Below are 26,450 nucleotides of genomic sequence, written 5' to 3'. Positions count from 1 at the left end.
GCTCTCCCCCCGACCGCTGCTCCTCCGAGCTCTTCGAGGTGTGTGGTATATATATGGTGGCTCCCGGCCATATGAAGAGTTTAAGATGTGACTTGTAGGGTCAAGCAGTTTGGCCACCCCTGGAATATTAGCTCAGACACAGCGCTGCGCTCGCACGGCTGAACGGCTTCCAGGCTCACGCTGGCTCATTTTCGCCAGCTCGGAGTGCTGGCCCGGCAAACACACAGCTCCCCACAGTTATCCACGTACACGAGTTGGCCGCAGAGGTCGTGATGAAAGGAAAGCAGAATGACCTTCTTCCCTGATAGGCTTCTCCGTTCTTTCAAGTTCACACTCTCGTAAGCACCTAGAATTTTGCACGGGGGATTGGGAGGAGGGGAGGGGGGAAAAGAGCAAAAGTCATTAAATAATTGAATTGCAATAAACTGATTTTTTTTTCTGGCTCATGATGGTATTTCACTGTGTAAACTAGGAGGAAAAATAAACAGGGGATTTAGTAGTTTGGAAGTAGCTCAAAATTGAGCAGCCGTTGGATTTTCTGACACCTAGCTCGAGATAGTCCAATGTTACCGGCAGGACTCTCCTTAGGGATCGTTTCCATCAGCCCAGCTCGCAGCTCTGGCTAATTTCCTACCGTTTTTTCAGCAGGCTTATTTGCCAGACAAAAATACAACAGGCTGTCAGAACTGGATACCTCTGGGGACTGGCAATGATAATACAATACAAAATAGGATACCAACAGGTCAAAGGTTTCCATTTCACAGAGTACTCTAATGACTGAAAGTCATTATTGCTATGCAGTCTGTTTGAAAAGAGTAGATGGATCCTGGTTCAGTTTTTAATGGGCCAATGTTACAGAAACAACCTCAAAAATTTGGCATCTTTGTTGGCAGTCTCATTAGAGAAGCCACAGAATAAATGGACAAGGATAATAAAGTCTCCTGCTGCTTTTGATCCTTTCAGGTCAAATCTGAGTTATGCTGGTTGAAGCCGTGTGTGGATGTGGCAAGCTTACCCTCACACTATGTGGACTGTATCTGTGCCTTGCATAAACAGATCTGGTTGGCCCTTGGTCCTGTGGCTATGAACTTGGCAGTTTTTGCCATCCCTAAATTCACAGATGCTGTTGTTGTTTTGCAGATATCTTTTAAGAACAAAAAGGGAAACATTGTAGACCAGACCCTCTGTTGGCTATCTTCCACCCAAGGCAGTGGAGTTATGCCAACACCCACATTGTCTTTCCATATATTTTCGATCTCTGCTTTCTTCTGTCTCCATCCTTTTAAATGGAGATAGATAAAAATAAGCAGAAAACCCTTCATATTGAGAAATGGTTTGAGGGTTTTGCCCAATAACAAAACTGACTAAAAACTGACTTTCTGAGAAGTGCCCTGCTGCTGGCCAGAAGTGACCGATGCTTTCACTCCCCAGTGATCTGGACCAGCAGATGCACCACCGCTGGTGTTACTAGATCCTAGCAACTCGGCCACGGACATGTAGCCATTTTTTGATTTCTCTTTGGTTTCTCCTGGCAGATGAACCCAGCAGGTGCTATTTCCACGATGGTGATGGAGTATGTGAGGAATTTGAGCAAATGACCAGCATCAAAGACTGTGGCGTTTACACTCCCAAAGGCTTCCTCGATCAGTGGGCTTCCAACGTCTCCGTCTCACATCACAGTGACCAGCAGTGTCCAGGATGGGTGGTCATCGGTCAGCCAGCAGCAACCCAGGTAAGGGAAGCAGATGCTGTTCCCTGTCCTAGAAGGTGGAGGCCAGCAAGGACAGTCATGAGCATAACTAGATGGTCAGCATTCATGTGTGATTTTACCCCTGTCTGTTATCCTGATACTTCACCAAAGGAGGTTTCTGATAGCAATTTCCCTGTTTCTGAGCCTGTTTAGTGGTGATGGAGTTGAAATTCAGTTCCAGTCACCCATCTGAACGCTGCCTGAAGTCATGGTCTGCTTGATTCAATAAGCTGTGCAGGAGTCACCTCTGGCTAACTAGCATCACCTAAAAGACTAGACAGGCTCTCTATAGCCAGCACAGGGTGCTATCTTGTGACAATGAGTTCTGAAGGCTAATGCAGAATAATACAAAAGAGTGTTCTTTCTTTTTTAATAGTTTTGTGTTTTCTGCCTCCCGGATTCATAAAAGCACCCTATTGTTCTATTCTGAGAAAGGTCCCGTCCATTCCCAAAGCCATTCATTAGCTTTAACCCCTTTCTTACATGTCTCCTTTGTAACATAAATAGCTCCAGTTACCATAACTTTACCTTTTGTCTCCCTGAGAGAATTAGATCCAAATGAGTTCAAAAAGACATTAGATAAATGCCTGGAAAACAGAGCTGTACACGATGCAGATGCAACAGTCCAGATGCAACACTCTGACTCAGGAAAGCCCGCATTGCTTGTTTTTTTAGAGGATACAGCAAGAAAAAGATCGTCATATACAAGAGCTACATTGTATATTCCACCTTCAGCATCCACCAGTGTCCCTCGCTAGACAGAGCAGTGGATCAGATGGACTTTGGGTTTGATGCAGCCAAGTTGTTCTTGCAGTCTAACTGTCAGGGAGATGTCATGAGTGGGCAGTGCAGAGAGGAATGCAATGTCACAGATATGACAAGCAGATTTCTCCGTGAATAGTAAATGCTAAGCATTTCCAGTTGGCTTGCAAGAGAAAACATCTTTATCCAAGAGACTTGGCCTTGTTCACATAGCACAAGTCTGTAACAAATTAATGACCAGGTCATTTTTAAACGTACAAAGCGTGGTTAGCTGGCATAGTACCAAGACAGAATCCTGAGCCCAGTATTGCCTTTTTGTCATGGTCATATTTATTATTTCACACTGTAAAAGGAACTTTCCTCTGCACCCCTACCAGTGCCTTAGCTTCTTTCTCATTTGATCTCCCTGGGCTGTAGTACTGTCCAAAGCCCACTGTCTCTGTTCAGGTGCAGTTCAATGAGCATGTCCCCAAGTCCTCTGTCCCCATGCTGCCACTGGGATTTCCTGCCCTGATTTTCTCCTAACGCACTGGGAGATATGCAGCCACGCTGAGCAGTAGGACCGTACAACATATGGTCATGTGGTGGAGAAAACACCACCACGTGCACACCCAACAGAAAGCCCTGCTGTGTAGCCACAACTCAAGCATGTTTGTTGTACCCAGATGAGATGAAGTTGTCACAGCCTCGTTAAAAGAAAAAAAAAAAAAAAAGCACACCCAAAACAAAAACCAAGCTGTTGTATTTATAGGCAGAGCACTAGCATATCACACACTGGTGGAGTGAATGGGAACATGCCTCCTGTTATTGGCTGGCCCCTGGGGAGATAACAGTGTGCTATTTACTTCCAGCAAGAGGAATTTGTGCTTTAGCTCAGCTGGTCATATTACACCCGTTTGAGTGTATGGGGTTCATTGACCTTTTTAATCATATATGTTGAGAGTCTTTGTTTTCCCCAGGAACAAGACAGGCTTGTAGCTTGTGGAAGAGCACCTGACTTGTCACTCTGGAGAGGTTAGGTGGGGCAGCAGGTCATCACTGTGTTGGCTAGCAGAGTGCTTGAGATGAAAATTAACCTAAGATCTCCCCTAATCACCATGTGTAATGATCACTGGTGTGTAAACATGTTTGGCTTCATTATCTGTGCAAGCACTGAGCCTTAGGGTTTTTTGTATTGATGAAAGGAGCACCTTTCCTCACCCAGATATCTTTCAGAGTAGGTTGTGTGCTTGCTGATGTTGTGCAAACTTTTCATGTTGTTGCTGGGTAGTTTCCTGATTAATCAGAGTGGCATTTGTGTTGGCTTCTCATCAGGAATGCCATGAAAGATATGTTTGAGTGCAGTGCACAGCAATATACAGAATACATAAGCTGCCTGTTTGTTAGCTATCCCTGTTCCTCATAATTGCCCTGGTATCCTCAAAGTGCTTTAGAGCGTTTTAAGTATGTCCTTCACGATTTAAAACGTTTTCTCATCCTTAGCTATCTCAAGACCTGTTTCTCTGCATGCCTGTATTTCTGCCTTAGTTCTGCAGAGGCTGTTCCTGAGGACCACATTTGGTGCTGTGGTGCTGCTCAGCAATATCAGCCTGCCTGCACTTGTTTACTCTTGGAGGATTGTTTGTGAGCAAAAGCCAGAGTGCACTTGTTATTGTAGGGCTCCTTCTGCAGACTGACCACCCCAGGCCTGTCTGCAGAGCTCGCTAACACGTTGCCTGTTTCCACAGAGTTGCTTGTGTCTTAGAAATAGGATGTATGCACTTGCTTGTTATTGCGAGATGGATCTTACATGTGGCTTTGTTACTTGTTAGTATGAGGCTGCTGAATGGCAACATACTAAGGGAGCAGAAAAAAAACAACACAGTATAAGATTTGTTTTGAACAACAAAATGCTTACAAAGAATGACACAGTCTTGGCAAACAGATACACATTTGAAAAATGGAAAGGTCACACAGCCCCCCCCCCTTTAAACAATCGCTCTTTCTGCAGAAGCAAGACTGATAGACAGCCACTTCTACTTTCCTGGCAGCCACTCTTCAGTGCTGATTAAGAAATATTCACAGTACTGACAGCATCATATTTAAAGCCAAAGAGGACCAGTCAGCAGCATCACACCAGCACGGAAATGAGAGCACCATCACAGGGTATTTTTACAGTTTGATTTCTAATCTGGCATCCTCGGCAGGTCTCGAAACAGACGCTGCTCAGTACCTGTTATCGACTGCAGGAGGAATTCAGCAATAAGGGCTTTGCATGCTCTTGGGCCACTTTTTTCCTTACTGCTCTTGCTGTGAGTTTGTAAACAGCCTCTCCTTGCCATCCGCTGCATGTGAAATATTATCAGTGTTGATGTACTGGTTGTGTGGGGTTTTCTACAGCACTGTTTATTTCTCAGGGCCTTTCTTGTGCTAAAGATTATTGATGCTAGCATTAAGTCATCAGCTGGTATACGCTGGCAAGGACTACAAAAAGGCAGTAGTGCTGGGCAGATTTATACCAGCTGACGGGCAGATCCAGTAGGCATAAATAGAAAGACAAAGGGTGCTCAGACCGATCTGTTTTGTGAATAGCTGCAATTTTTATTTTTATTTTTTGCACTGGAAGTCCCCAGGGACTTGTTTCCCCGACCAGTTCATACTCAGCCAGGGTCAACCTTGTTACGAGCAGGGGTGGGGAGGATGTGGCCTCCTACCACCAAGATAAGCACTCCTGGGCTTGGCAACGTGCGAGTTTAAGGAGCCATCTCATGGCCTCCGTGGGCAGTCCCGCTTGTGTCGCCACCGGTGAAGATGTGTGGATGAGGACAGTTAAATAAGAAAGTGTGGTGTGGATTAGGTCACGGTACAAGGGTGGCTGTCCCATGGGGTTCATGGATTCAGGTCATGTAGTGGCAGCCTCCATGCTCTCCCTGCACACTGATTTTGTTTCGATGTGTTAGCATGTTTGGTAGTCTCGCTTTCCTTCTGGAGTAAGTTGTCCTGAGCATGAATGCTTTGGATATTTTTTTACATGTCTTATCTGTACAGATGTGCCTTTGTGGGAAGCCTCTGCCAGGCTTGTCTGGGGAGGGCTCTTCACCCCTGACCCCACGGTTTGGGTGAGAGGGAGGTGGGTGGCCGCGGGGCTGGAAGTGCCATTTCTCCTTCCCTCTTGCTGGTGGGAATCCAGTGGATTCATCTGCAGTTCACTTTTGGCCTCTATAATAGACAGGTGTAGGAAGGGACTAATGGCTCAGCAGGTGGCTTACTGCTGACCTGGTTACTCCTGTCACAGTAGCTCAAAACTTGGAAGTTGGGGTTTACATCAGCAATTTAGAGGGGCAGTCCCTCAACAGCTCTGTCTTTCAGTGTATTTCCTCCCAGTCGCACAGAAGCTGTTTAGTTTAAGTCACCATATATATATACATATATATATATATATTTTTTTTTTTAATTATTTTTTTTTCTTCCCTATGCCGTTGCCAGTTCCTGGTTTTCTCCTGTACAGGAAAAGCTGCACAGCTTAGGCACAGTTAATGAGAAGGGGACTCTTCCTCAAGGCTGCTGGGCACACAGATCCTGGGATTCATTTTTGTTCCCAGACAAACCCACCCCCTTCTCCCCCTGGGTACCCCACAGGGGCTGCCATGGAGTAAGAAGCTGTGGAAAAGGATTCTTATTACATCTTTCCCACAAACTGAGGCCCCCTCCTGCCCCTATTACAGTTCCCACAATTGCACTCATCTAGACTCACTGCAACAAACCTATTCTTCAGCCGGCCATAGAAAGATGTCTAGAATTGCAGCATGTCTGAAATTTCCCACAAAAGAAGAAGGCAAGAGCACGAAAATATTCTGAGTACTGGAAGAAATAACATGGCAGAGCGAGGGCTCCAAGGCTGGTAAGAAAATACTGTGACAAAATTGAAGAGGAAAATGATGAAGTTCTCTGCCACGCAGTTTTACTTTGACTAATAAATATAACTCTGAAGATAGTTCCCCAAAGATCCAGCAAAGCCAACAAATAGGGTAATCTTGAACAGGAGTGGGAAGAGAGGAAACCTGCAACTTTTAATGGAGAAGCCATTCCTCTCCTTTGGGGTGATCTTGCTGAGAAGTGGGAGGGTGTGTGTCTGTCGGCTCTGCAAGTGGCCCTTTTTGAACTTCCCAGTTCACAGCCAAGTTCTGTTGCTCTTCAACGGTAAGAGTTTTGTTGTGGTCAGAGGGATAAAAAAATCCCCATTTTTAATAAGATGATTTGCTTCGCAAATGTCTCTGTTATTTATAGCCTAGCCAGCCTTTGAACCACTAATCTCAGGAGGTCGAGTACAAAATCCCACTAAGAGAATCTGTTAATGGAGGAACCATGAGTGATCAGAGACCAGTTCTGGAAAAAGATGAACTGGACACTGTGCACAGGCCGCTGCAAGAGGAATGTAGGTTTGCTGTACTCATCTGAGCACATTTCCAGTACCGGCTGGTGCACCAAAAGGCTTCAGCTTAGCTTACAGATTCCCCAGGTCTAAAATTAGTACAAGGGAGCCCAAAACATAGTCCCTCTTTTAGCCTTCCCCCAGATACTACAGACCAGACAGTTTGGTCTTTCACCTGAAGGCTGGGGAGTTGCACCACGAGCCTGGCACCAGGCAAATTCAGGCTGGGGAACTCTGAGGAACATGCCTCCCTTTGTCTTAAATGATGCTATTTTTCATATCTCTTTAATGAACAGGGATTAATTAAGCCTTATCACAGCCACATTGCCTGGTTTCTGCTCCATTTAATAGAGGTAGAAACCAGAGCACACAAAGATAAAGCTGCGGTTTGAGAATTAAACCTCAGTTCCCCACAGAGACATTGCAGGCACTGGGCATTATTGGGCCCAGGTGTCCCCAGGACTAGGAAGCTCAGGAGATCTCAAAAGGGAAATGTTCATATCTTGTATAAGAAGAAAACTCTATTCAGGGCCTGCTGACAATCGGTGTCTGGGAACACAGATCTGGAATGGATTCTGGGGTCATTAAATCCACTGTGTGTTAGCTTTGTCAGCCTCCTCACATCATCCGGTGCGTGAATTAACCAGATTTTATCCTCACACACTCGGGCTTGTTCCCATTGCAAAATGACTGGAAAATAATCCACCAAGTCCTTGCTCTAACAGCTAGAAACCTTGTTTCCCACCTGTGTTGTTGGGAAAGCTGGGTTTTGCAACCCTCTTGTCAAAGGAGGTGATGTTGTTTGCCTGGGGATTTCCTCTCGTCTTTATTCACATCTGCATTGCTGCTTTGCCTCGTTGGAGCAAGTGGTCCATACAAAGGGTTTGCACCAAGGTGAGGGATGCTCCAAAGATCTGTGCTGCGCCTCCTGCTCAGAAATGATCCCAGTGTTCTGAATATAAAGAGAGAGAGAGAGAAATGAAATTTCTAGCTAGGCTGGCTTGAAAAGACTTCGTTGCAGTGAGCTGATTGAGAAAGAGCATTACCTTAAAGGTGCTCCGGGGCCAGCTGGAGAAAAAGGGATGCTGCCCATCACCTGGCTGCCTGTTCCCTGCTAGGAAGAACAGCGATTCAGTGATTCCCTGCCTCTCGCCCCCCATCCCCATGCCTTTCAGTGCTCCTCTGCTCAGGGCAGTAGTAAACCAGCAGACCCCATGCCTGATGTCGTAGCCTCTGGATGATTTGTGTATGGGGAGGACAGAGAGAACACAATGAGATGTCAGAGGAGATTCCAAGCAATTTTGCCAAGCACTCAAGGGATTTTTTTCTTTCCACTCCCCTCCCCCACTAGTTTTTAGAATAATTTTTCAAGAGCACATATGCAAGTCATCTAAGGGGAACAGAACAGTGAGTACCAGGGGCTGGTACACTGTGTTCCCTTTGTGTACTGTACAGAAAATAGATAAAAGAAACAAAGGATGATGCAGAGAGCAAAGCAGCCATCAGTACTCTCAGAGAGGTTCGGTCTGACCTTTTCAGAGATGAAGGTCAAACCAAAAATCCTCAGGTGCCGGAAATTGGTCCTGTCTCTTCCTAGAACCAGGAGACGCTCACCGCTAACGAAACGAGAGCAGAATTCCATCCCGTTTGTTGTTGCTGAAGGCGAGGAGAAGAAAGGCAAGAAAGGAATATTGTCTTGGATAATAAGAAGGATTATGTGCTTCTTTAGGAAGTGACTGACCATTTTATGATCATATCTGCTGTACACCCAGCCACCCACCCAGATTACACGCTGTAATTGAAAACAGCTTGGACCCCCCAGCATCAGCTAGCTGGAAAGCCGGACCCCGCGACAACGGCGGTGCTCGTTAGCATGCACTCTTCTGAAAGGAGACCCCCCTCCTTGGCCCTTGCCCCTCAACCTGCCAGTCTCTCTGTCTGCTGCTGCTGCTCCCCATCCTTTAGATGCAGAGCATGTCCAGCCATAAGCGTGGGATAGCTCTCCTGCATCCCATCCGGGTTGTTTGTCTTGGGTCCCTCTCCATTCAGAGCCGAATGATTTTGCATAAATGCATCGACACGTCTGCTTTGTTCATGCATGAAGGCTTCTCGGCATTTCTCATCCCACCCCCGCCCTGGCCGTCTTCTCCCTACCCCCCTGGCATGTAGCTTCACCAGCTTTTGCATGATTTCCCTGTGCAACAGTGAATAAACCTGCCCGAAGGATTGACAGTCAATCGAGCACGTTAAAAATACCCAGGCAATTATTTTGGATAGAATTAAAACATGATCGGAAGGAGAGAATGGAAAAGGGTGCAGGAGTGAAACCGTAACATCCTTTACTATGTAATTTGGTTTCATGTTCTGCACAAGAAAACATGTAAAATATGTAAACAGAGCTCTCCAAGATTGTAATGTAGCTACAAAGCCACAGATATACAGGCAGGCAGGGTGCTATTCTTCAGCAGAACGGAATGCCATCCTCAAAACCACACGATCATTTCTTTAAGCCTGAAAGTAAACTTTCTCATGCCAGTAGCAGAGAATTTATTTTTTCTTTTAAATGAAGGATTGTCTGCACTACTTGTTCGAAGTACTGTAGGCATTTTAGCCCACATTGTCATAAGAGACCTCATATTTTGAATGCCACTCAATTTTGGGGTGTTCATCTCTAGATGTCTCTAAAAGGAATGATTTTCAGAGGATAGTGCTTACCCAGCACCATCCTGAAGGCACACCATAACAGAAAGTCTCTTTATTCAATCCCTCTGTCCCCACCTGCAAATAAATAACTTTAATAATAATAATAATAATAATAATAATAATAATAATAATAATAATAATAATAATAATAATAATAATAATAATAATAATAACAACAACAACAACAATAATAATAAACAACTTAGGGACCGTTTGGATAAATTCTTGAGCTGCTCTAATTTCCTGGATCGTGCTGCCTTAGTTAGAGCCATGGCTGTTGAGGAACCTCAAATTAGTGCTCATTTTTGGAAACAGTGTCTGTAAATTTTAAGGATCACTCTTTCCTTTGAGGTCGGTGACTCCGGTAAGCAGGCACGATTCCCCTGTCTGGCAAATGTGCCCAGCTTCTCCTGGTACCAGCAGTTTTCCACCCTGGTTTTCCACCGTAGCCTCAAGGTCTGGTTGCAAGCTTTAATGGGTTCCAGGAAATTGTAATTTGCATGATCAGTGCTGGTATCTGCATATGCATGTACCTACTGACTGGGAGGAGCCTTCATTTCAGGAGAACATAGAGCTCTGCTAGCCATGGTGGTCATTGGACCCAAAGCCTTATGCTTAGCACTTTGGGCACTTTTTAAAAATTTTTATTTTCCTAGTTTTGGTAATTAACCCTTGCAAGCAAGTCCCTTTTCATACAGTGAAGCTGAAGCATGGGGTGGAGATGATTTATCCAGGGTTGCGAGGTGCTGATCTGGTGACCAGGTGTGTCCCTGTGACTTGCCCACAGCCCTGGCCAGCCCCTCCATGGGTTCCACCCCAGTGAATGGTGTGCTTTTGTGCAGCTTAGAGTCTTAAAAAATAACAATGATGAGCATCCTATGAAGGCAGTGAAGGCCAAATTCCAAGGTGTTTGGGCATTTACTTCTAATTAATCCGAATCCTTGGGTTTAGGATTTATGGAAGTGCCTAAGCATCTAGCTGCCATTGGGTTTCTAATAAGCCATGTGCTTTTGAAGACCCCATTTGGACCTCAATTTCACGTTTCTCCATCTAAATATCTTTGAAAATCTGCCCTTCTTGCAAAGCAGATCTCTTCCTGGTGCACTGTGACCTTTATCTGCTTGAAAAGGAAAGTCTCACTCTGTGGAAGCTCTGCTTTGTCCCAGTATCTGTCTGTGGTGGGAAGGACTAGAAAGAATGGCCTCAAGTTGTGCCATGGGTGGTTTAGGTTAGAAATTAGGAGACATTTATTCTCAGAAAGAGCAGTCAGGCATTGGGACAGGTTGCCCAGGGAGGTGGTGGAGTCACCGTCCTTGGGGGTGTTCAAGGAGAGGTTGGACGTGGTGCTTGGGGACAGGGTTTGGTGGTGACAGTGGTGGTAGGGGGATGGTTGGACCAGATGATCTTGGAGGGCTTCTCCAGCCCTTATAATTCTGTGATTCTGTTCTATGACTTGGCCATGGTGAGTTCCTCCATCCCCATGGTGATGGTGAGGGTGCAGAAGCTGTGAGCTTGCTCTCACAGGTGGTGCTCGTGCTGCAGTCCCCCCATCTGCTCCTCCTGTGAGCAGCCAGGAGGTTCCGCCAACCCTGCCAGCCTGGCACACGTGAGGAGGAAACGCTCCATGTGGTCTTTGGATTCTCCCTGCTAGAGCTGGGTTTTTTTCAGAGCAACCAGGGCTCCTTGAGGTTGGAGGAAGGCTGTGGGCTCCCCCGGGTACCTGCAACCAACACTTTGGGTGGATGCAGACATGTGGGCTGGAGGAAACAAGTGGCTGCTGCTCTGCGTCCAGCACACTCCGAGGGATTTGCTGGTGCGGCGTTACTCAGCATGGGGACACCTTCTGATTTACATCCCATGAGTCGTGTTTTCAGGTACTGAGAAAAAAAAAAAAAAGCCACAGACTGGTTTAACCTTAATTAAAACACGCTGAGGTAGAGCTGAGGAGCTGGGTAGGAAACCGAATGGCTTTCTGACCACTGACATGGAACCGTAGTGGGCTCCTATACCAACACTCCCTGTGAGCGCTGCTGCAGCCTTCCCTGGCGCTGTTAAACTCAGAGCCTCTTCCCAATGCATCATCTCCCTGGATGTAACCAATTAAAGCCTGTTGACAGGCTGGAGCAGACTTATCCCCTTAGGAGTTGAGGCATACGTACATCTTCATATAGGGAAGAACAGCAACTGGGTGTCTGGCTGGCTTGCTGGGAGCGCAGCGTGGAAAGCTGAGCAGCTCCGGGAGGGAAGGGGAGAGGATAATTTGTACCCCCAGTTCTCCCTGCCCATGGAAGAGCAGCATGTTGAGGGTTGCGTGCGGTTTTTGCAGTGTGTTTACATGGTACATAACCCTAAACAAAGCCGAAAAGCATGACTTTAACTCTGGAAATAAAAGTGCTGGAAACCCCTCGGTTTCTGCACATGAGAAAGTTTTGTTCTTTAAACACACAGATGTTTTCAAAAGAAAAATTGCTCTTTTGACCTTTCCTGAATGCGATCATGTGGTCACAGCTGACATTAACCACTGCAGGGCTGCTTGCTCCAGCCACAGACAAAGCTTGGCGGGCCATCTTCTGAGCTCCTGGTGGCACCTGCATTGTCTCACATCCCTTGGAAGCTGCTGCTGGGCCCCGGGTGCGCTTCGGGCAGCTCAGGGGAGGTGGGACCAGGGGTAGGTAGGGTCTGCTCCTATGGTGCATGAAAACAAGCATTATGGTTTTCTCCTCTTTGCTACTTGAAAAAGGTGTGCCTTAATTTTCCTTCTGTTTGCCCATCTCCCTGTCCGAAACGTTGCCCGAGTGCTCTCAAGCATCCCCGTATGCCCCAGCCAGCAGCACATTACTCTGAATGGTTGAAGCTGCAATTCTTTAGGGATTCATTGTTGTTGCTTTTGGTCTTTCTCTAACGAGCTGTGTGCTTTCTTCATTCAAGCAAATTTACAGGACCAGCTCTGGGAAGGAAGGAGGGGATGTTACCAAGTGGATTGTAACAAGCCCAATCCTGCTTTGCCTCGCAGGGGTGCCAAACCAGCAAAACTACAATGAATCCAGTCAGATCCACTAATAAAATAATAAAAAAATACACTTAAGATCCTCCCAATATATGGCACACATTCTGCCTTTGACAGCTTGATTTCCTGGTGCCAGCTGCTCCCAAACGAAAAGCTCCAGTCAAAGGGAAAAAAAAAAAAAAAAAGAAAAAAAGCCTTTGCTCTACTCATCAGTGGCAAAAGCTTATGGAATGGGATTGTTTTCCTTTGCCGCAGCCCCCCCACGGCCAGCCTTGGCCCGCAGATATGTGCGAGCTTTGCTGTAGTGGACCTAGCTGGTTCAAGTTAGAGACAGGCAGTTCGGGAACCCGAGTGTGCAGCCAACAATAATGTTCTGGCTACTGTATTTGTTTAACCTCGCTCTCCAGTGGATGGATATACAGTCTGCTAAAGCACTTATCAGTCTATAATGCCTTCACACTTTGGTGAGCAGCAATGTGGAAGCTGTAGACAGGAGCTTTTGCTGCAGGTTGGAAATGTCTTTTAGCTTTAATGAGAGTGATGTTTGCAAACTGGAGGTTTGAGGTCTCGTTTGGGAGCTGTTTCTTCGTGCTGTCTGTCTAGCAGGTTGCGTTTGGCTGCTATTTCTAACAGTAGATGTATTTGTAAGTTTGAATGTAACAGAAGAATGCAATCTGGGGCTAATTCAAAGAAATAGCCCTTCTTGGTGAACTCCTGGCAGTGCTGGGGGGAAGATGCTGTTGTTGGAGAGCAGCACCTGTATGTCAGGCTGCTGTACTGAAGGAAAGGAAACCTCTGATACAAACAAACAGCAGCACATGGGAGGCAAATTGCTCGGTTACGTTTTCATGTGCTTCGTATAAGACCCTGCACTGTCTGCTTTGGACCTTGAGCCATCGCTTGTCTTCACAACCACTCAGTGTGCATGGCTGAATGGCAAGGGAAGCGGCAGCAAGTGCAAATTGCCCTCGTGAGCCCTAGATAGTAGCATGTACTTGTGGGCTTGTGCAAAAGATGAGTCGATTATTAAATGCCGTTACCACAAGTATTTCTTCTTCTCTCACTCTTGTTGCATAGCTTCTGGCCCCAGCTCAACTGACGTCTTTGGGACGATCCTTTGAACCATGTGAAAATCATCTGGTTAGGGTTTTGCCGTAAAATTAAAACTCCATATTGTTTTTTCCACAGATCCAGCTAGCATCCTAGATATTTTGATTACACCTGGCTGGATGTCAAAGCCAGTGTGGGTTTGGGATAGGGCCAGTCAGAACTGATTTACAGGTTTTTTGGGGTATACCATGTGAAGTTTATGGTATTATGTGATTTTGATTTTAACTCACTCATTTTAAATGAAGCTTGCTTTGAATTTGGAGATAACAGAAATTCAAAGGAAAGCTCAAAGAGTGCAGGTCTGCATGATTTAAAAATTGAAATATATTGTTCATACAGAGGCTTTGGAAGTGAAATAACTGCATTTCTGAGAAAGCTAAAGTTAATAACACACATTGGATACACATGCAATCTGGGCCATCATCTAATGTAGCATCCCTGTAGCTCTCACTCGCTTTCCTGAAATTAAGTCCATTTATATGACAAAACAAAATAGTCTTTGCATCTCCTACTCATTTCTGTACCACAGCCCTGTGTTACATCACATCCACTACTCTACCCCTGGAAATTTCTCTGGAAATCTACACTATAATTTTTACAGTATGAGTAGAGGCATTTATCATCGTGTCACACTGCAAGCAAACTAGTGATGCCAGCATCATATCAGCTTTGGTATTTTCACACACTGAAAGGTCGCTTTTCAATTAATAAAAAATCCAGCCAAAGTTTTAGCTGAAAGTTATGGTTCTTTGCTGAGAAAAACATAGTAGCAGGCTAATTGAATGCCAGGTCTGCAACTTGCAGACACCATCAGCTACTCCAGAGTCAAATGGGAAGGGGCTGTGCTGAGGCTGGACACAGCAACTGGGAATGGGGCTTTACTTCATCCTGCAGCAGACGTAATCTGCTTCCCAATCCTACAGCCAAATCCTGTTCTTCATTACACAGGTAAAATTGACAGATGAGATTTCCTCTTACTTCTGAGCCAACTGAGTCTGGGAGTAATATAGCATTAGTGTGTTACCCCAGGAGTTTTATCAGCTTCCAGTTGACAACGCTTTTCTGTTGCTCACCTGTCTGGATGTTTTTGTCCTGGAGAAAAGCAACCGTGCTGTACTTTTTCATCTTTTGCCTTCAGACCTTTAAGTACCCCAAGGAAAACAGGCAAAAACAGACAAAGCACAAAACTTAGTAAAACTGTGTTTTCAAATGCATTCCTTGCCCCTTAAAAGCACCTCTACTGAAAAATTATTTCACTGCAAACAAATCAGGCACAGAGGATATAGAGAGGTTTGGAGTAGAAGCTGCAGTTTATGAGCATCAGATGAAAGGGAGAGTTGCTGTTGAGGAAGACGAAGCAGATTAAAAGGTAAGAAGGCTATTGAAAAAGGGAGGACATCAGTTCCATCATCTTATGCTTATAACATGTACTGATGAATCTCGGCTTTGGATTTCTTTCTCATTTTGTTTTTACAACAATGGAGTGTTGTAAATTTGGCTAAAGCACAGAGAAAATATGGATGAGTTTGGAAAAGGTAACTTTGAATGTTTTCCTTAAATGTAAGAGGCCAACACAGAATGACCTGATTTTCTAAGTTAGTCATCAGCTATTGACTCAAATCTTCTGACAGGACAAATCCAGAACTCTGAAATACCAGATCCAGAGCACTAGCAAAGAGGCTATTCCTACAGCATTTCTGACCAGAACCTAGAAGAAAACCTTGAGCAAAATTTATGATGTCCCTTAACTAAGGCTGTTGTTTACCATTTCCATCTGAGCTCTGCGGCCTCCTGAAGTTTGAAATGGTCTTAGAAATTGGCTGATTTTCGAGGTGTTTGTTGAAACACAAATGGTGGCCTTTTTAATGGTTCACTGCTCAGTAATATGGGCAAATTCATTTTTTTCTGTAACTCCAACCCAATTCCCAGCCTAAATGAGAAGAACAGTGCAACAGCTTTCAGAACAGATTGGAGGTCTGTGCTGCAGTAGGCAAACTGGGTGGTGTCCATGTGGCAGTCAAGCTGCCTTATAATATTGGGCAATAAACAGGCAGGAACCTTTCTGATATTTAGCAACTGCACTGGAGCTTCTCATCCTTGGGTAAATTTACCTTAGGATGCAAGAATATTTAAGAATATTGGGTAGTGGTCCATCCCCATGTCTGGCAGTGGAGAGAGAAGCTTTTCATTTGTAAGGGATATGTTAAAATGATGCATATGTCATGGTTGGAATTCTCTGGTATATCTTGAGTTACATATAAATAATGTTCTGCAGAACAGCCAGCTAAAAATTGTAGGTTAATTAGGATTCATTATTATAGTAGGAATCTGTTCTTTAGCTGGATCTTCAAACAGAATGTCCCGTTTGTGCCTCCATAGGTCTCATACCAGTGTGTGAATATTTCCATGCACCTGTACAACCTCATGCAGGATGTTGTGTGCACCACAAATCTGTGGTGCTGTGGGTTTCACCAATGGATCCTGCTCCTGCTTGTTTTGAGGTTGCTGTTTTGTGAACGGGACCAAGTCCCCAGTAAGAGGAGGGGAGAGGCAGTGTGCCCAGGTGGGCAAGAAGGCCAATGGCATCCTGGCCTGTATCAGGAATAGTGCAGCCAGCAGGACTGGAGGGTGATCATCCCCCTGTGCTCGGCTCTGGTGAGGCCGCACCTCGAGTACTGTGTTCAGTTCTGGGCTCCTCACTACAAGAAGGACACTGAGGCCCTAGAGTGTGTCCAGAGAAGGGCAATGAAGCTGGTGAAGGGCCTGGAGCACAAGTCCTGTGAGGAGCGGCTGAGGGAACTGGGGGTGTTTGGTCTGGAGAAGAGGAGGCTCAGGGGAGACCTCATTGCTCTCTGCAACTGCAGAGGGGTGGGAAGCCAGGGCCTGGCCTCTTCTCACAGATAACTAGTGATGGGATTAGAGGGAATGGCCTCAAGTTGTGCCAGGGGAGGTTCAGGTTGGAAATTAGGGAAAGAGCAGTCAGGCATTGGGACGGGTTGCCCAGGGAGGTGGTGGAGTCACTGTCCCTGGGAGTGTTCAAGGAAAGGTTGGACATGGTGCTTAGGGATATGGTTTAGGGGGTGACAGTGGTAGTAGGGTGATGGTTGACCAGATGATCTTGGAGGTCTTTCCCAACCTTAATGATTCTGTGAATCTATGTTTCTATTGTCTGGGACACAATATCCACTCCCCGCTCTGTCTCCAGAAGGGGGTTGCTCCCTGCTCTCTGACAGACCAGCACTTGCGATGGCCCTCAGAGCCGTACTTAGCTTGAAGACATGGTCTGGAGGAAGCCCCGCCATGGGGGAACAGATGGGATTTGGGGAGCAGACAGCTCTGCATGCTGCAGATCCGCTCTGTTTCCAGGTGCCTGTGGGCACGCAGACAGGCACGTCCACTCCAGCCGCAGTCAGCCGTATGCCAGAGCTGAGCAGGGCAGCAGCCTGCTTTGAATAGCAGCTTTGCCTGTCTGAATTTAGGATTATTTGGATAGAGGAACGTGAGAGATGAGAAGCACCAGCGTGTGCAAAGCCTGTGGTGGCTGGCTGTGCTCTCTCAGCAGGAAGGACAGAGCTGGGTGTCATCTCTGCATATTTCACCCACTCCTGTGGGAACACATGGCCTTCACATGAGCTTGTGCTTATTTGTCCCATCTCCTTCTAAGTTCTGTGCACCTTTGTGTGACTGCCAGCATTTACCCCCAAGATACGTTTGTGACATGGGGCAATATCATGCTCACCTTACTGACAGTGGCCTAGGACTGGAGAAGCCAATTTGGGCTGTAATGGGGCCATGCACTGGACACAATTGTGTTGAGAGCTTGTCCAGTGCCCAGTCCTCATGATCAGCCACCCCTCACATGTAGTTTGCTGGCAACAGGGACCCATCAACTCAACACAACAGTGCATGAAGTCAAAGGCAGCCACCGTCGCTTCTGGCATGGTAGGGGCTGGCCGTGGAACATATTGTGATGCTGCCTGTGATTTACCTGTGCAGAGCTGCTGCTCAAGGGATGGCTGGGTGACATTCACAAGGAAGCCTTACAAAATTTGTTCGTCAGCAAATTTTCCCATGTTACCTGAAAGGAAAATGTTATGAGGAAATGGAGCTGAGTGCAATTGTAAATGTGTGTTAGATGTGGCAATGAACTAAGCGCTCCTGATATATCACTTTTCCCTTCCTGCTGACACATTCCTTGGTCCCCTTGAGTAAGAGAAGGAAAACAGGAGAGGCGGTTTGAAGAACATGTTGTCCCTGTGATTGACAAGAGGCTGTATAAATCAGTCAAAGGGAATCCTCCAGGCATTCCCTCTTGTGGGAAGATCCCACAGTGCTCTCTGGCCATGCTCATTCTGTCTCTCAGTGTTTGTGTACAAAATGTGTGGGTGGGAGACGAGCTGGATTAGAACCTCTGAGAGGAACAGACATGAGCTTTTGTAATTGAAAGCAGCTTTCTAGGGAGGGGTATGACATGGGCTTCCAGTAAGTAGACACAAATAGTCCCCAAATACTTTGGAACAGATATTAGGCTCCTATGGCTCCTAGCTGCTGTGTGGGACTGAGAACCTGGACAAGCCCCAGTGAGTGAAGTTTCAACTCCTGCCTGATTCCATCATTCTTCAAAGCAAATACTTTAGCGTTTGGTAACACCCTGAAATGAAAAGTACAGCTATCCCTTCTTCCCTCCGCAGCTGTCAGGTGCTTTAGCTGCTGTTTTACGTCATTATAGCGAACAGGAGGAAGTTAAGGAAATAATTTATTTCTCATAAGCATGAATTTGTAGCCGTGAGGAGAGGTGATGCTCTGTCTTCCAGGCTATCGGAATGCATTTAGTTGCCATTTTCTAATATTTTTGTACCCTGGTGTTCCTTTCTTGTGTGTGTCCTCCTCTTCCCTCTGAACGCAGCTGTCCTGTACTGCTCGATTGTAATAATTGCTATTGCATCCCCAGGTGCCCTCACACAGCTGACATCTGCCAGAGATGCCTTGGAGGCAGAGGCATGAAAGACCTCTTGCTTTCCTAGCAAGTCATTCTCAGGCGTTGCAGTTGTTGAGTGGCACTCAATAACTGGTTAGAATTGAGAAGGTGATGCATTTGCCACGAGTCTTTGAGACTGTTGAGGTGGTGGAATCTGTAGGTTATTGGGACCATTTATCCGATCGAGTTGTTATTAAAAAATCTCAGAGAAAGTTTTTGCACCAGCTAGACTGGATGGATAGCATCTAGTGTAGAAGAGGCTCTCATAGTCACTCCTAATGTCACCTGGTAGACTTTCTACATACTTCTCAAACGCACTCTTCCCATAAAAGATCGTTTTACCTTGACGCTATTTTGATTTCCTTGTCTGAGCAGCAGTGGATCAGCCTCAGCAGGAGGAAGCTTATCTAACCTGCTGAAACCAGACCATTCTACCAAGCCTGCACAACTCGACTGCACAAGTCTTGAACACAGGCTCTTTATGCAACGGTAAAATTTTTGCTAATGGTCTGAGGCAGAACCAGAACGTGCAAGAGTTCACACACACACACACAAATCAAACAAGGCATTTAAAAGTTATCAGAGATTTCCAGCCCACCTCAGCAGGGGTTTATTTTGGGTTTCATTCAAGCTTTTGGTGAAGGTCTGGGTGAGTTTTTAATACAGGTTTTCACTCATCCATTATGTGGCACTTAAAACGCACCGACTGTCAGGAATCTTGTTTCTTTCAACCACCTTTGTGGAGCAATAGAGCAGGAGGAGATATAAGAATAAGAACAAAATCATATAAAAGTAATGAGACCTTTGTTCATGTCAAAGAGCTCTCTGACCATATAAATTGCAGATGTGGGTAAGATAAATTCCCTAGCTGGAGAGGTATTAAAATAAAAACCATGCTCCCAACAAGAGACAGGCTGCTGAAAATGCAAGAAGGGAGAATTGCGAAATAGTACATGTCGAATTGCTGGACTGGATTTCAAATGCCAAAGATAGTTTATGTAAAGCCTTGCTCTGCTGTAAAATGTAACACTATCCACTGGCTAGCCTCAATGAAGCTCGGTCCCAGTTGTTTTAAAAAATAAATAAACTAAAAATCTTCTTCCAGCCCATTAAAGCTGATTTATGTTTTGCCCATAGATTCCTCTGTGCTGGATCTTGAGGGACTCAGATTATAGAAGTGATTACCTCACTTTTGGCCAATCTGGTTTCTCGTTCTGAGGCATCCTGGGCTCTCTTTGCATTGCCCTGACTTTGCCTGCTGAGACCAAGAGGGCAGTTCCCCGCACGGTTACCAAGTGGGCATAGGATTTTGACCGATTAAAAGCACCTCCGTTAATTCTCTTGTTTCACTTCAGTGTTTTCTTTTTGTTTAAATAATGAGGGAAATTGCTTATGGGAGCAGCTGTACTGACAGCCCATCACCATCAGATTGCTCAGTTTATTCTGCAGTCTTGGAAAGAAATCTAATAACGTCCCCAAAAGTATATGGCTTCACTTAGCACCTAACGCAAGTGGTCTGTGTGATCAGCCCTGGGCTCCCCTGTGGGCTGGTCTCATGGTTAGCACAACCGCTGGAGGAGGTTTGCTCTCTTGGGTTACATTCAGAGCTTCTTTGCCAATATGCGTCACGACCACGAGGAATTCCCTCTCCCTCCATGCCACTGAGTTACCAAAGTGGTGTGGATCTTAACAGGTACTCTTCAGATGCTCCGAAAGCCTCAGCTGGAAGCATCCTTCTAGTGTAGCTGGAGCCTTTTGGGTTGTGGACATTGCCTTTCTTGTTCTTCCTCATGGATTGAAGGCTATAGTCATGCATTTGCCTTTTTTTGAAGCAGCTTCACTGAGCTTTGCGGTTTCAGGGTAAATCCTACCATTTCTTGCAGCTTTGTTTTCACATAGTGATGGCCCTGCAAGACTCCGTGGTACTTAAATTCAGGCATTCTCAATTTGGGCTTTTCATCTCTGCCAGCATTTGGGATTCATCTGCTTGTTCTTTACTGAAAAGAGAAGTTTGCTTATAATTCCATTGCCGCCTGCCATGGAAAGTGCTGTAGATGTAGGAAGAAGATGATTCAAATTACAGAAACTAGTTAACAAAACGAGAAACAAGTTTGCTTAAATTGGGTTGTACAGACAGGACTTTCCTGGCTACGTTTATTTCCAAGTTTATATGGCCATCTGTGGCTTCCCTGGGGTTACAGTAATACGCAGGTTTAAATAGGACATTGCTTGAGTACTGTGGAGAGCATCTGCAGACTGTCTGTGCTTTGAGCTGGCATGTTCAAAAGTGATCGTCACTTCGACTCCAGTGGGAAGAGCTGCGGTCCGTTTGGGTGGGAGCACAGTTGGGCTGAATGCTGTCAAAGCCCTTGTTGTACCAAATTAAGAGGAAACTGTTGGCTGCCATCCGACTGCTGTGAGTCTTTTGCTCCTTTTTATGGTTCAGTTTTTCTCATTGAGGTGGAAGACCTGGAAACTTCACTTTTGAATAATCTCATAGTGTTTAGAAATGTCATTAGCATGTATTATTTTATTTTAGTAGTGCACCTGGAGTTTTTTCCCCGCTTTTAACAGCCATACTCTTTTCTTGCTGTCATCTACATCTGTCTTGATGTTTCTTTTTTCTCCCTCAGACGTGTCGAACGAAGGTGATTGACTTGAACGATGGCGTCTCTCAGTATGCCTGGTATCCCTGCACAGCCAACTTCCAGTACTCCCACATGACACAGACCATTTTCTGGCTGAAGGTAAGAAACACACATGTTGTTCAGAAGTCTCCTCTTTGCCTGCATGTACAAAGTTTCTCCAATAGGTGAAATATCATTGGACAGCCTTCCCAGGGCCAGGAGGCTCCTTTCTTTGAAGTATGGTTAGTGCAAAATAGCAAAACAGTCTCTAAACGTGATCTAGAGAGTAAGTGGAGAAGTCCCATTCTGTAGCAGGTCTGTTGAGTTTCTTAGAGGCTCCAGCTCCAGCTGCAAGGCTGTTTAACTCGAATTTTCTCTAGTTTATGTAGGAGAGAATGGAAGAGAAGATTCGTATGTGACTCGAGATAGGAAACGATACTTTAAAAGCCCTGCTCTTACATTTTTTTTAAGTGCAGCACAGTTCTTCACCCTAACCTCTATGTGGCTTTTGTTTTCCCAGGCTTATTTTTCCCAGCCAATGGTAGCTGCGGCAGTCCTCGTTCACTTGGTCACTGATGGCACCTACTACCTGGATCAGAAGCAGGAGACTATTGGTGTGCAGCTGTTTGACACCAAAGAGCAAAGCCATGATCTTGGTAAGACTATTTTATTCACACCCTTTTTTATTGCTTGTTTAACGGTACCCCTATTCACAAACTGTGACCAATACTCCTGCTTAGTTTTTCCAGGATCAGACAGAAAAAGTGCTTGCTTAATTGTCCAAGACCTTAGTTTGACTGGAGTCTGTTGAAAAGGATGCATCATTTTTCCCAGACATTTCTCCACACCTGTTCGCTGTTTTCAGAAGTGTTTAGTTCCTCTTTAGCCATTAGAATAAGGCTATTTCAGTGCTTCGTGCAGAGAACCCCCCTGGAGAGACATTTACAGTGATACAGATGAATTGTTGGTAGTGGAGAGTGAGAGATTAACCCTGTTCTATACCAGCTGGAGCAGCAAACACTTCTGTTTCACAAGGTGTAGTTGGTTGGATTTCCCAGTCAGAGGGGGCCACATCTAGTCCTGCTTGCAGGGAGGTTTCCACAGCTATTTAATGGCCTGGAAACTGCATCTTCTAAAGCTTCATTGTAATGTCTCCCATAAGCCTGGAGGGGCTCCAGGGATGGCTGCTGAGCCAGCTGTATGAAGAAGGCCATTCACTAGTGCCATTGTCCAGTGTAAGAAAATCATCATCAAGATGCTTTGATGCCTTACAAGGAGATGGTTTTATTACTCTCAGAGATTTTTTTTTTTCTTTCTGGGATAACAAAGTCTTCATGAGAAATGTCAGTTCATCTAGGCCAGAAGTTTTCACACAGAGTATTCCAGGTTTGATGGAAGTCTAACACCAGGGCCCTTGTGGGCTGGATGGAGGGTTCATTGCCTCAGACAAATATGCCTGGCAGAGGCCGCGGATCTGCTAGTCATGGTGAAGTCCTGGGACAGAACATTTTGGTTTCTACACTGGGCATAAGTACCTGGACCCATGAAAATTGTGTCTAGTGCATTGTTACAACTGCATTTAAGATCCAGGATCAATGATCTCTCCCTAGCTCCCAGCTCTGTGTCAGGGCACGGCTTGCATAATTCCTTTCTAGCCTTCCTTTGCCCTTTTTTCCACTGGGAAGAAAGCTGACCACATCGTCTTGAAAGCAGTTTTTTTAAGGAAAGATAGCCCCCTCACCCAGCTTTCTGTTTTACCAGAACTTTGCAAGTTTGACAAGCTCAAATGCAGATGAACTTCCTCCTAGTGATGAGAAGAAGAGACACACACCAGTGGACAGTGTTGGATGACTGTCCACTGTAATACGTAATGTTCATGGGATGTAGAAGAAAAGAAGGAAAGTATGTATGGTGTCTGCTGTCAGAGAACAAAGAGAAATTCAGAGCGGTTGTGCAGGTTGAGTCAGGATAGCTCCCAGTTTGCCAGAGCCCCTGGGTTGGTCTTATGCTCCTCCTTTTGCAAAACAGTGGCACATAGCTCTTTCCCTCTGAGAAATAAATGACGGAGTCACGAGCATGCCAACAAATACTTAATGCGACATTTTACAAAGAGACAGACAGACAGATTATGAGAGAAAGAGAACAAGAAAGAGGAGCAAAGAGGAAACTGAGGGCGAGGTTTTGAAATCCTGGACGAAGTTGCAACATGGGTTTGGCATGGCTCAAACCGACGCCTGCAGATCTTCACAGCTGAGATGCTGCCTTCATCATGGAAAAGCCCCTCTGACCTCCTCAGGGGAGGCTTTCCTGGAGCAGAGGAGAGGTGTAGGTAGGGTACCCATCAGTTCTCACTCAGGCTGAGCTCCCGATCACTGTTTTGTCTGAGTTCTGGGTGCAGCATTAAGCCCTTCTCCCAGATGTTGTATTTGACATTTTTGTATTATCACCGTGGCAAGCTAGAGACTGCAGCTGAGATGCAAACTTTGGCATGCACTGGATGCAGAACTGACTGTAGACAGTCGGCCAGCCTTAAGCAGAAGTCAGTGGCTAGCTGAAAGTACGGCCAAAAGGAAGAAGCAATAATTTAAAGCTTGATCGGTCCTCGGTGTGTTAAAGCTCACTCCCATGAGCAAAGCGCAGTGTATCCAGAATTACTTTTTTCCCACCCCAGCCAGAGAAATGTTTTCCCATGTGGACTCCCATAAAATAATGAGAAGCTTCTTTTGTGTCTTGGTGGGAGATGGAGAGGTTGGGATGCCAAACACCTCAGCACTCTTAATTCAGAGCATTTGTAGATACGGAGCTTCGGCTGCTGGGTGCTTTGCAAGAGGGATTGAGGACTGAATATGTAGATACAGAGCTACAGGAGCAAGCACTAAGCTCTAACACCCCTGCCAGGGGTTCTTGTACTATCTTAAGTAGTTGGTTGTTGTTGTTTGTTTTATTTTTGCTAATGAAGGCAGTTTAGTTAAATGAACCTGACTTGTTCAGCCCCCATTCACGTTCACCTTGTCAGGATCAGAAAGCACCAGCAATTGCAGCACAGCTCTGAGGTCTGTTTTGTTGTGGACACCACCTGAGTGCGAGGAATGAAATTGAAGTGAATAAACAGCCTCATACCATAAGGTCTTTTTTGGCTTTCCATCAGAGAAGGCAGAAACTTCCAAAGAATTTGGGAACCCGGGATTTCAAGTATTAACTGCACCTGTTTGTAAGTGAGAAACGTGCACCGTTCCACAAGGAGCTGATATCAAAAGACCTGTGGGAGGCAAGTAGACAGGGAGGTTATTTCAGGGTCAGGTAAAGACCAAAACAAAGAGAGGCTGACTTTTTTGTTTTATTTTTTTATATTATTACAGCAAGATTTTTTTAAAGTAGAGGGTGGGAGATGGATGTTTAAAGAGAGTGGTCAGAAGTCTGTCTTAATTCACAGGAAATCACTTTCTAAGGAGAAAAATGAAAACTTTTTTATTCCTTCCCTTTTGAATCAAGAAACCTGAACTGGAAAAAAATAATAATAATAGAGATCCTTGAGCCAGTTAAACATGCAAATAGAATTTGTTTTATTTCAAATTCGTGAGTGTATCAGGGTAGCCAAAGGGCCTGGGCCAAAGCCGTTGCTGGGGGAGCTCCAGCGAAGCGAACGGAGCTGGAGCCAAGCTGATCCTCGGAGCGGTGCCACGGAGCTGCCGAGGCAGGGCTTTGCAGTCAGCAGTCCAGCCGTGGATCTGAATTAACGGATTTTGAGGCCAAACGACAGCTGTCTGTCCTTTGAGTTACCCCTGAGATGGATTTGGCCCCTGCGAATTCTCGTTGCCTCTACTTGAAGGTGGGAATTTCTCCCTGAGTGTCACTGAGCATTTCTCTGCTGAAGAAAGGGGATTTACGAAGTCTCCTCAGCACCTTGCTGGTGATGCTGGGCACCTTGACCTCCTGAGACACTTTTGTTTTCGTGAGCCACAATAATTTTATTCTCAAATGAGGTCACCTGTAAAATCCTTAGAGGGTCCATCACCCTCTTTTCTCTCTCCAGTACCATCTTTTCCCTTTTTAGGTAAAGAGCAAGATACCCCGAGGCTGAAAACCTTTAAACAAAAGCAAAACTGGGCACATTTGGCGTAGAGCTGATGCAAAAACAAAGTTTTATGTTGAGTGCTAATGACATGCACAGCTACAAACAAGGCGCTGGTGCGCTGCCCGTGGTGCACAAAGCCACCCAGCCTGCCGGTACCATTTGATGCACGGGATAAAGGCTCCAACTGTCCTCTCAGGCTGGTTTCACAATAGCGCGACTCCGCTTCCTCCGTGATGGTTGCTCCTGATTTAACAGAGCACAATAGAAATGTAGCTGTGGTCTAAAGAAACCGCTTTGAGAGCCTGCCGCGCTTGCAGAGAGAATGGCAGCCTTTCTTCAGCTGTCTGGAGGGATATACTTCTCTGCTAAGCTCTCCGGAGCGATTTGGGAAGCCCCTCCAGGCAGCTTACCATAACTTTTCAGCTCTATAGGGCCATTCCTATGGGTGAAATGCTTCTGAAGTGCCCACGGCCTCGGGAAGCGATTGTGTTAAGTCTGACCCTTCCTCTGATCTTGTCTCTCCTCTGGCAGGTGTCCACGTCCTGAGCTGCAGGAACAATCCCCTGATTATCCCCGTCATCCATGACCTCAGTCACCCTTTTTATCACACCCAGGCTGTCCTCATTAGCTTCAGCTCCCAGTTTGTGGCCATCTCCGGGGTGGCCCTGCGTTCCTTCCACAACTTCGACCCCATCACCATCAGCAGCTGCCAGCGAGGACAGACCTACAGCCCGGCGGAGCAGAGGTGAGCCTGTCAGCCTGCTTCCTTCTGCCTCGCCACCCACCGCCCCCACGCCGCCCGCCTGCGCCGGGGCTGCAGGGGAGGCAGGAGGGGCACCGCAGCTGAACCCTGCTGACCCCTTTGTGTTGCCAGTTTAAAAAAAAAAAAAAAAAACGGCAGTGTTCTCATTGATCAGGATGGATGGGACATTTAACCCGCATAGGATACTGCTAGTGAATTATTTCCTCTTCCTTTCTCCTCCCTCCTTTATCCTAAGCTTGGAATTGGGGCCAGTTAACACTCTGT

At 45.8% G+C, this 26,450-nt stretch overlaps 1 protein-coding gene across 1 annotated transcript in view; it reads left to right on the top strand.

The window, feature by feature from the left end:
* The window catches only part of PAPPA (pappalysin 1), a 181,060-nt gene that overhangs the window by 103,542 nt on the left and 51,068 nt on the right, over nt 1–26,450 (top strand). Inside the window, exons 10-13 of the mRNA XM_032200161.1 lie at nt 1,536–1,732; nt 21,355–21,468; nt 21,869–22,004; nt 25,955–26,168. Coding sequence (XP_032056052.1) covers nt 1,536–1,732; nt 21,355–21,468; nt 21,869–22,004; nt 25,955–26,168 — 661 coding nt within the window. The remainder of the gene's footprint in view (nt 1–1,535; nt 1,733–21,354; nt 21,469–21,868; nt 22,005–25,954; nt 26,169–26,450) is intronic.

Source organism: Aythya fuligula, chromosome 19, assembly GCF_009819795.1.
Source record: "Aythya fuligula isolate bAytFul2 chromosome 19, bAytFul2.pri, whole genome shotgun sequence".
Taxonomy (NCBI): Eukaryota; Metazoa; Chordata; class Aves; order Anseriformes; family Anatidae; genus Aythya; species Aythya fuligula.
Note: the sequence above shows the minus strand (reverse complement) of the source record. Positions and strands in the feature narration are given on the sequence as shown.